The following is an 11,048-nucleotide window of genomic DNA, read 5'->3' on the forward strand; positions in this document are numbered from 1 at the left end:
AGCTGGGTCAGATGATCGGTTTTCAGCATCCCACTGTCCCTGTACATCACCAGTATGTCGTCACGGCAACCGTCCCTGAGGTCAAAGCTCTGGACAAAGAACTTCCTGTGATCAGAGATCTGGAGGGCTCGTATTATCTGCGTCAGGAGCGTGACGGCCTTCTGTTCGGACCCTATGAGAAAGAAGAGAAGATGGTTCTGCAGGACTCGTGGATCAGAGACGGCGTTCCTCCAGGTGAACACACAATAGATGACACACAACACGCAAAGAACCGTATGATCTCTAAACTGTTGTGACACAAATCCTTCTGTGTGTTGTGAAGGTTTCGGTAAGGAACTGTTTGAGTCCGATCTGGACCGGATCATGGATCATGTGGAAATGGCAATGGAGATGGTGCCGGTTCTGAAGAACGCTGATATCATTAACATCGTATCTGGACCAATCACGTACACTCCTGACCTGCTGCCTATGATCGGACCACACCAGGGCGCACGCAACTACTGGACTGCCATTGGCTTTGGGTACACACACACACGCACACACACACACACACTGCTTTGACACACCCGTGAGATGTCATTATGTCACAAGTTCAGAATGTGAAAGTTGTTCAGATGTTCAAATATTTGATTGACAGGTACGGTATAATTCACTCTGGAGGCGTGGGGAAGTTTCTCAGTGATTGGATCATGAGTGGAGAGCCGCCGTATGACCTCATCGAATGTGACCCAAACCGCTACGGTCACTGGGCCAGCGCACCGTACCTGTGTGCCAAAGCCAGAGAATCTTACGGATTCAACAACATTGGTGAGTCTGAGAAACACGTTTAATTAAACCCATCTCTTTGTGTGTTTCTGAATAAAACATCTACACACGTGTAAATGAACCCAAATCTGTGTGTGTGTGTGTTTCAGTGGGTTACCCTAAAGAAGAGCGTTTTGCGGGCCGACCGACTAACAGAGTCAGTGGTGTTTTTGAGCTGTTAAAGGATAAATGTTCAATGGGTTTCCACGCGGGCTGGGAGCAGCCACATTACTTTTACAAACCAGGAGACGATACTGGATACAAGTGAGACACACACACACATGCACGCACACAGCAGAGGCAATGTTCTCATGAGGTATGAGACTCATACAGTAGCGTGCAGCAGTCAGTTCACACTAAATACTGACGTTTGCCTGAAGAAGCTTTTGTTTTATTGTATTTTCTGTTAAATCAGCCTGGTGGCCTGAGACTTTTCTACATTCCTATATAGAATGAAATAAGGCTTTATTACACACACTGACAGAGTTTCTGTTATTATTAGAATAGTTATGAAAATCTTCAGATTTTGGAAATGAAACATCCTCATCCTGTTCCACCGTAACACACAACACAACACAACACAACACATGAGCACACCGATCTGAACGAGAAGAATGACTGACTGCTGCAGTCAACAAAATGTTCATAACTGACCAAAGTCAACTTCAGGTTTGATTTATTTACTTGTTGAATATCATAATCAAACCCATATTCTCTGAGATCATTTCGTCCAGTGAGCTGAGGGACATTCAAAGCAAAGATTGCGTAATGATGACCTCCAGACATCACTTCAGGAACATAAACCCTTGAGAAACTCTATGAATGATTCATCATCTCTCTATCAGACCCAGTTTCAGACGGACTAACTGGTTTGGACCGGTGGGGCGAGAGTGCAAACTGGTGATGGAGAGAGTGGGTGTGATTGACCTTTCACCTTTTGGGAAATTCATAGTGAAAGGAGAAGATTCACACAAGCTGCTGGACGGACTGTTGGCTAATAGCCTGCCGAAGGTCTGGTCATTTGAGTAAAGACTCTCCGCTCTCGTTTCTTCACTGCACTTTGTGTCGTGTTTTCGTGAGATCTGTCATGTTGTTTACTTCTCATTCTCAGGTGGGTCAGACCAACATCAGTCACATGTTGACCCCGCGGGGGCGTGTCTATGCTGAGGTCACGGTTACCCGGCAGGCCCCTGAAGAGTTCCTGCTCATCACAGGATCAGGATCAGAGCTGCATGATCTGCGGTGCGTCTCGTGTGTGTGTGTGTGTGTGTGTCAGTAATGCAGCTGTCTGGTGTCTGCCCCTTCATCTCGACCAATCAGAAAGCAGCACGCTCCCTCTCAACACAAACACTCTCTAAGCGCCCCCTTCTGGATAAATGAAATGCATTTACACTGTAAAGAGACATTACTGTTGCTCATTCATAGTTTTGAGATTTGAACCACAATGTCATACAGACCTGAGGAACTGCATAGCAACACCCTGACGACGACACTCTCTATGGTTGATGCTAACAGGTGTTATGGTGTGTGTGTCTGAGTGACAGATGGATCGAGCGTCAGGTGTCTGATGGTGGTTATCGCGTGAGTGTTTTTAATGTGACGGATGAGATGGGTGTTCTGGGCATCGCCGGGCCCAACTCCCGCAAGGTTCTTCAGAAGCTGACAGATGAAGACATGAGCGATGCGGCGTTCAGATTCCTGCAGTGTAAATCCATTCAGCTGGCCGGCATTCCGGTCCGGGCCGTCCGGATCTCCTACACGGGTGAGCGGTCATGCCGATAAACCCTCAATGAACGTGACAACAGTGTTTGTGTACACGTGTAAAGCTGTGTGTTTTATTGTGTGTGTGTTGTAGGGGAGTTGGGTTGGGAGTTGTACATGGACATGAGCAACATGTCAGCGGTGTATGAAGCGCTCATGAGCACCGGACAGGAAGAGGGGATTGATAACTTTGGCACATACGCCATGAACTCCCTGAGACTGGAGAAAGGATTCAGAGCCTGGGGCGCCGAGGTGTTACACACACACACACACACAGATAAATACACACACTCTCTCTCGCACAGACTGTATGAAGTGACCGACAATGTTTTCATTTCAGATGAACTGTGACACAAATCCTCTTGAAGCTGGTTTGGATTATTTCATTAAACTCAATAAGGTGAAGACAGATCACACACACACAAGCGTGTCATTGCTCTATCAAATTAGATTTTTGAAACGTTTCAGTCTGGTATTAAGCCCCTGCACAGTACTACTGAATACTACTCTCGACTGACTCGGGTGATTCTGTGATCTTAGTACTGTTAGATTTAACATCGGCATTAACATCCCGTTTAGAACACTGTGTTGGCATTCATTGCACCGTCCTCGGTTGGTTTAAATCTTTTTATCTAATAGATGTTATTCAGTAAAGTTGGGAAATGTTTCTTCCCCTTCTTCCGAACTCTCGTGTGGAGTGCCCCAGGGTTCAATTCTTGCTCCCATTCTTTTTAGCCTTTATTTACTCCCCCTGGGTTCCATTTTCAGAAAACATGGCGTATCATTTCATTGTTATGGGGATTATACGCACATTTATCTACTCCCCAATTATTTTAATTTTCAATAAATCTAAAACTGAGGTTATAGGCCTTGGTCCGGCTGGAAATCCTGGAGGCTATTACATTGATCTGGACTTTTTAGCTCCGTTTTCTCTATCCTGCATCAAGAACTGTTTTGGGATCATAGACTTAACCTCGACAGGCAAATTAGGTGATCAGCTTGTGCTAACTGCCGTTCATGCACTGATTACATCCCAATTACAATATTCTAACTCCCTATACTTTGGGGCGTCCAAATCTTCTATCCATCACCTTCAATGTGTGCAAAATGCTGCTGCAAAATTCATTACAGGGAAATGAAAGTCAGACCATGTGACTTCAATCCTAACAGTCTGTCGTCGCTTTTAAATCCTATTTAAAGTACTATTTCGACTTGGCATTTGATTAACTATGAACCTTTGCTCTTGTAGGCATTGTCTGTTTGGTTTTATTGATATGAGTTGTTGCTCTTGTATGTCATTGCTCTAGGGTTTTATATATTTATTTTTATAATATTGTCCATACTGTTCAGCACTTTGGTCAGCCTGGTTGCTGTTTTTAAATGTGCTTTAGAAATAAAATAAACTTGAAACTTGATGTCACTCAGTAGCCATATTAACCTGTAAGACTGGTTGCACACTTAAGCTTAGCAGGGCTGAGCCTGGTCACTGTGTGGATAGGAGACATGCTGGGATAGCTAGGTTACTGCTGTGTGGCCAGCAGAGGGCGCTCACCCTGTAGTCTGTGAGGGTCTGATGCCCCCGTAGAGTGATGAGGACACTATACTGTCAAAAGCACCGTCCTTCAGATGAGACATTAACCCCAGGTCCTGACTCCCTGTGGGGCATTAAAGATCCAATAGCACTTCTCATAAAGGCCAGATTCCCGCCACTGGCCTCCTAATAATCATCTCTCTCCGCTGGTTAGGGTTACAGGTGGATGCTGCACACTGGTGGTGGGTGAGGAGAGACCCCCCCTTCATGATGTAAAGCGCTTTGGGTGTACAGCTTTATAAAATCCTCATTCATTAAAACATGAGTGACATGTTAGGAAATGACTTTGAGCAACTGAGTATTTCATCATGAAACATTTTGATGAAAGGAGACTTGAGCAAAGGTCTCACTGCTGTTATCAAGTCATTGAAATAAGAGATGTGTCATGTGTGCTTTTTCTCTCATGTGGTGTCACACTGATGTGATGTGATTGTGTGTTCTGTGTGTATCAGTCTGCAGATTTCATGGGGAAACAGGCTTTGCTGGAGATCAAGTCTCAGGGTTTGAAGCGTAAACTGGCGTTCCTCACACTACAAACAGACGACATCGACCCCGAGGGCAATGAAACCATCTGGCACAACGGCAAAGTAAAGAACGAACACTTCACTTTCATCAGCACTCACCACATGTAAATGTGATCTTGAGAAAAGCAGAAACCGACTTTCCTCAGTCAGGATATTTCACATCTCACTTATAAAACCGTTTTCATTACACCAGCACACATTTTCTTCACACTTCTGCATCATTTCACTGCTTTGCTTTTCATAAGTCTTTCATAATCATTCAGATCATCAGAGGTTTATATTCACTGAGCTATGATTCAGTAATGGTGTTCAATCATCACAAATATTCCAATAAAACACGTCTGTGACATTAGAAGGGTTCATGTGCTCGTCCATCATGTTTGTGATGTTTCTGTTTGTTCTTCATGGAGGTGGTTGGAAATACGACGTCAGGATCGTACAGTTACAGCACAAATCAGAGTCTGGCGTTGGCTTATCTGCCCGTGGATCTGCTGAACATAGGACAGAAGGTGGAAGTGGAACTTCTGGGTAAGAAATACCCGGCCACGGTCACTCAGGAACCGCTGGTTCTCACAGAACCCACCAGAACACGACTACAGAAGAAGAAGAAGAAGAGCAAGACCGATTGAGAGATGTACTGACTGATGCGGTTTACAATGTTTTGTCATATTGCAGGAGAACTTACAGTAGAACTGTTACAGTAGAGATCAGGAAAGAAAACTTGATTTGACATCACTCTGAATGTCTTAATAAACACTTAACTGAACAAAACCACTAAACAGAGTTATGAATGCTGCTGTAGAAACACAATGTCTCGTAACACGTTCTGAAGTAATCACACACATCCAGTGTTGTAATGTGATGAAGTCAAAAATACTACAAAAGTATCTGTACTTTACTTGAGTCTTTATATTTCTGCAGACGTTTACTCTGATACATTTCTCCTAAACATGTTCATTACTACAAAATAAAATTACTTGATTCAATTATCCTCTAATAAAGTTATAAAGTTGTGCTTTCTGAACTTGTGTTTTCATAGAGATGTAGATGGAGATAAACTTGAGACAGAGCTCTTTATGCTTAAGAAAATAAACATTTTATTGACAACATTTGCTTCAGCTACTTTAAATACTTCAGTAGATTTCATATAAAAAGTTTTATATTTATCTGATACTTTAATACTCAAGTCATATTCTAAAAGGCTACTTTCACCAAAGTCATTTTCTGGCAAGATTTTTGTACTTTTATAAGTATTTCTTTTATGTCATTTAAACATCATTGCGAGACACATCAAATGATTCTTCGATGACACGATCTGTTTCTCTTTGTACTGTGACTTTTCCTTCTGAATAAATACACTTTATTTTTGACAGGTTTAATTGTTTATAATGACAACAGTAAACATCAGTTCATTTATAAACCGGACGAATCTAATTCACCATAAACTCATTTAGTGGGCGATACTGTAAAATTCGATTAGAATTAAATTAGAGAGCTCTGTACTTAGAAATGAATGGAAGTCAATGGAGATATATGACTTGTAATATTTGAACTCTAGAGATCTTTATTTTAATTGTTACTAGTGGAAATGCAGCTAATTCGTCTTGCCATTCACTTCAGGATCGCTCCGCCCAGCCCATAATATATATTATTACTATATAGAGGAGTTTCATTCATCGCTATTCAGTCAGTGTCTCGCGCTCAGAAGAACCTCTTCCGTGTTTCAGGGAGCGGAAGTTGCCTTAAAGCTCGAGATGAATTTGAAGGAAGTCACTTTTGTGTTTTTGTGTATTCTCGTTCGTATTCTTGACGCCAAACAGCCGAATGTCGTGTTTATTTTGGCGGATGATCTGGGCTGGAATGATGTGGGATATCACGGTTCTGAGATCAGAACTCCTCACTTGGATCGGTTATCGGATCAGGGGGCTCGGCTCGAGCGCTATTACGTTCAGCCGCTGTGCACTCCGTCCAGAAACCAGCTGATGACCGGAAGATATCAGGTACCGTCACACGGACATTTACTGTTAACAGTTAGGTCTGATGCTTATCAGTGCACTATAACTATAAAATACTACAGTAAGAAATAACAAAGAGTGAAGTTTACTGGAGTAAATAATCCTCAAGTAGCTATTCTATGGTATCTCTGCTTGGGCAGTGTTGTAACGCCACCAGGCGTCATACCGCGATATGATTAGACACGCGACGGTATGATATGTTTGTTGCTGAAAGATCACGGTTTCACGATGTTGCTTTTACACACTAAAATGTGTTATTTAAACAAAAAAACTACTTTTCAACTGGACAAAACACATTTAATTTTAAACCAACATATGTGTCATGTAAAATAAAGCCTTAATATTACAAAAAATCTATTTTTGTCATATATGAGACATAAACATCAAACACTGAATGACATGATTTAATGATGAATTTTTCTGTAAACACAGCTCATACCTTAGAAACGGTATCACCGAACATTTGGGTGTTTAACTCTTATATACCTCGGTATACCTTGAAACCTATTGTCAGATTCACACGGGTCTCCAGCATCAGATCATCTGGCCGTGTCAGCCGTACTGTGTTCCTCTGGATGAGAGACTCCTGCCACAGATCCTACGAGACGCCGGGTATAACACACACATGGTGGGCAAATGGCACCTGGGCATGTTCAAGAGAGACTGTCTGCCCACACGCAGAGGCTTTCAGTCGTTTTTCGGTAGTTGATCATGAGTCTTCAAATTCACATTTCCTCAAAACTTTCAACGCTTGTGTTGTTTTAAAATAGACTGTTGATGTGCAGGTTACCTGACGGGTTCAGAAGATTATTACACCCATCACAGATGTTCTATCATCCCTCCTCTGAACATCACCCGCTGCGCTCTGGACCTGCGGGACGGTGAAGATGTGACCACAGGTTATACGGGCCAATACTCAACAGAACTGTTCACACAGAAAGCCACGGACATCATTCAACAGCACACACCTGACAAAGTACACACTCTCACACACACACACACACACAGGTTCATATTTACTGTAACTGTGCACGCGTCAGGAGATGTCTGGCTCTTTCCACAGGGGTTTTGTGTTTGATGGGGTTTTATCTTATGTGTCTTTGTAGCCTCTCTTCCTGTATCTGGCGCTGCAGGCGGTTCACGGGCCCGTCCAGGTCCCCGAGCGCTACGTCACCCCCTACACTTTCATCAAGGATAACCGGAGGCGAGAATACGCAGGGATGGTGACGGCGATGGATGAAGCGGTGGGGAACGTGAGCAAAGCTCTTCAGGACGCAGGACTGTGGAACAACACTGTACTCGTGTTCTCAACAGGTACTGCCATCTAGAACCCTGAACACTGCTGTCATACAGATACATCTCACTCTGGATTTCACTGACACACGGCCGCGCTCCTTTAGGTTTTTAGCCTGTGAGAAAGTTTGAAAATCTTTGACGCTCTGAACTGTTGTTTTTGAAGAATCTACAGCTTCAAATCTTTGCTTGAACTCCGTTCACATTTATACATTTGGCAGATGCTTTTATCCAAAGTGACTTACACTGCATTATACCAAACATTTGTTTCTAACTATGTGCAATCCCCTGGGATCCAACCCACGAACTTGGCGTTGCTAGCGCCTGATCTAACCAGTGAGCAACAGGAAAACTAGTTCAGGGGAGAATGTAGAATTCTTTCATTATTTCCTCATTCTCACATCATGTTAAACCTTTATGAGTTTCCTTTGACTTTCCTTGTATGAACACAAAGCCACCGAGGCATTTCTCAAAATATCTTCCTTTGTGTTCCATTTACATTTACATTTACATTTTACATTTACATTTACATTTATGAAAGACACCCATACCGGTTTACAACTACATGAATAAGTTCATAAATCATCCTTTTGTTGTCAGTTCTACGTCCATAAGGTGGCGCTGTTTGATTTTCAGATAATGGTGGTCAGACGCTCACAGGAGGAAATAACTGGCCTCTGCGAGGAAGGAAGTGGTCACTCTGGGAGGGTGGAGTCAGAGGTGTGGCCTTTGTGACCGGACCGCTGATCGAGCAGCCAGGAACTGTCAGTCAAGAGCTCATTCATATCTCTGATTGGCTGCCTACTTTTGCGGGTCTGGCCGGGGCGTCGACTAATGGCAGTAAACCTCTGGACGGGTTTAATGTGTGGGACACTATCAGTGAGAGTCCGTAGTGGTCTTCTCTCTGAGTGTTTTTAGTTTGTGATGTTATTTATTCTGTGTGTGATGTTTGTTTAGTCGTGGTAAAAGCGGTCTCCCTCGAGTTGAACTCTTGCACAACATCGACCCGCTGTATGTAGACATCGCTCCATGTAAGTGACACATTCACAGGTTTAAATGGGGATTCTGATGAATGCATGAGTTATAAAGTCTCTCTGTCCGTCTGCAGGTTTTCAGGAGTCCGGTGATTTCCTTCAGGAGTCTCTGTGGCGCTCAGCATCTCTGCCGGTCGCTCTTGAGGACCGCTCTAGATTTAACGTGTCTGTTCACGCTGCCATTCGACACAAGAGCTGGAAACTTCTCACAGGTTACCCAGGTAACATCTCTGTCATCATGTGATCATGACAGTGGACACTCATAACACAAACCTGCAGATCAGTGTGTGAATGTGATGTATTTTATTTCTCAGTCTAGAAACCATTGAAGTCGTATATGTGAAGCATCTGTACACAAACCGTTCAGCAGTACGCATGTGTGTGTTGTTTAGGATGTCCTCGCTGGTTTCCGCCCCCCGGTGGCGCTCAGATGAATGTCTCTGAGCAGCTGAAGCAGGTCATGCTGTTTAATGTGGAGAAGGATCCAGAGGAGCGTGTGGAGATTTCTCATCAGCACCCAGAGATCGTCAGTTCCTGCTCAGACGTCTGCAGTATTATCAGAAAGAGGCCCAGCCAATCACGTACCCTGCAGATGACCCGCGCTGTGACCCTGGACCCTCAGGAGCCTGGGACCCCTGGCAATGAGGAAGATGATGATAACCCGTGCGTGTGTGGCCTTGTTTTTATATCCTTTGGGAACCTGGATGTACACCAACTCATGGGGACTCGTGTCACCGTGGGGACCAAAATTGAGGTCCTCATAGGCAAGGAAAGCTTATAAATCCTACCGAACAATATTGTATGTGCGTATCAGTGTGTGTGTGTGTGTTGAAGTGCTTTTGTGTGCATGTGATGGTGAGCTGTTTCTACTGTAGCAGCAGGTCTGTTCTGCAGGGAACTTATGTAATGTTTCATCAGCAAAATCAACAGATCAATCCACTTAATGAAGGAGAACATGTTTTATATATTTAGTTGTGATCAGAAGGTTGCTGGTTCTAATCTCAGTGCCAGCAGGTCATGACTGAAGTGTCCTTGAGCAAGACATCTTACCCTGATTGCTCTGCAGTAATGTGTCTGTGTAAAAAAAAAAACCTACTTGTAAGTCGCTTTGGATAAAAGCCTCTGCCAAATGAATAAATGTAAATGTAGTTATATATTAATGTTGTTGTATCAGACATGTCATGTTTATAATATGAATAATAAATGTTTACAATGCTTTGTGTGCGTGTGTTCTTCTCAGAGACGCTTCTGGTCTGTGGAACCTGGTGTCCAATGAAAGAAAGTCTTGAGAAGTATGAGACATTCATGAGAACTGATAAAATCTCAGTTTTATGTGTTTAAAGTGGAATTCAATACACGTTCAGATCTGTACAGTCATGTAACCGATGCCGGCCCAGAAAATCGTCCCGTTTCAGTTTTTTAACAGCTGCAGAAACATTTGAACCTCGTAAAACCAGCAGACCATTTATAACCGAATCATATTAAAGATTTAATTATATATGTAAGAAAAAATATATACATATATAAAACCGGAAGTGCTGATGCAGAAGAAACATTCTGTGTTCCAATGAAATATTTCATATGTTGCTGCTTGTAAAATGTTTTGTTTAGTCAGAAGGAATCCTGCCTCTCACACAATCTACAGGAGAAAACACAGACAAAACATCTGGAGGCATCACAACAGTCAATCTGGAGACTGAAGAATGTCTTTTCATCCATGTAGATTTCAGCTGTGTGTTGGGGTATAGAAATCGCCCGTCATTACCCACAATGCCACTGAATGACCTGCTGTTTTATATTGATGATTGTGTTGTTCAAATGTTACATCTGTTAGCGTGACATTATAGTTCATATTGTTCAATAGTCAATAATTGAAACATTTAAAGGTTTGTTTTCATGTACCTGTGAAGAAGTTAATATCACAGCAACCGTCTCAACTGGACAATCCAGAGAACTGTGTATAGTGAAGGAATGAATGTGCTTCACATGATGGTTCTGATGTGTTCTGTGTGTGTGTGTGTGTGGG

At 42.9% G+C, this 11,048-nt stretch overlaps 2 protein-coding genes across 2 annotated transcripts in view; both read left to right on the forward strand.

Annotated features, from left to right (window-relative positions):
• dmgdh (dimethylglycine dehydrogenase) overlaps positions 1–6,048 on the forward strand; it is a 17,371-nt gene extending 11,323 nt beyond the window's left edge. Inside the window, exons 6-16 of the mRNA XM_079486941.1 lie at positions 1–234; positions 323–521; positions 638–807; positions 915–1,068; positions 1,650–1,815; positions 1,916–2,046; positions 2,349–2,566; positions 2,660–2,817; positions 2,906–2,965; positions 4,609–4,743; positions 5,091–6,048. The exon at positions 1–234 is cut by the window's left edge and continues 15 nt beyond it. Of these exons, the coding sequence (XP_079343067.1) occupies positions 1–234; positions 323–521; positions 638–807; positions 915–1,068; positions 1,650–1,815; positions 1,916–2,046; positions 2,349–2,566; positions 2,660–2,817; positions 2,906–2,965; positions 4,609–4,743; positions 5,091–5,309 (1,844 nt within the window). The 3' untranslated portion in view covers positions 5,310–6,048. The remainder of the gene's footprint in view (positions 235–322; positions 522–637; positions 808–914; positions 1,069–1,649; positions 1,816–1,915; positions 2,047–2,348; positions 2,567–2,659; positions 2,818–2,905; positions 2,966–4,608; positions 4,744–5,090) is intronic.
• A 323-nt stretch (positions 6,049–6,371) lies between these two features.
• Positions 6,372–10,234, forward strand: arsb (arylsulfatase B). The gene is given in 9 exon segments (XM_079486669.1): positions 6,372–6,680; positions 7,210–7,396; positions 7,481–7,671; positions 7,802–8,009; positions 8,625–8,877; positions 8,958–9,019; positions 9,097–9,243; positions 9,415–9,549; positions 9,552–10,234. Coding segments are annotated over 9 exon segments (1,545 nt in total). The 5' UTR covers positions 6,372–6,434; the 3' UTR covers positions 9,668–10,234.
• The last annotated feature ends 814 nt before the right edge of the window (positions 10,235–11,048 follow it).

The sequence above is a fragment of the Barbatula barbatula genome, assembly GCF_947034865.1.
Source record: "Barbatula barbatula genome assembly, chromosome: 22".
Classification (NCBI taxonomy): domain Eukaryota; kingdom Metazoa; phylum Chordata; class Actinopteri; order Cypriniformes; family Nemacheilidae; genus Barbatula; species Barbatula barbatula.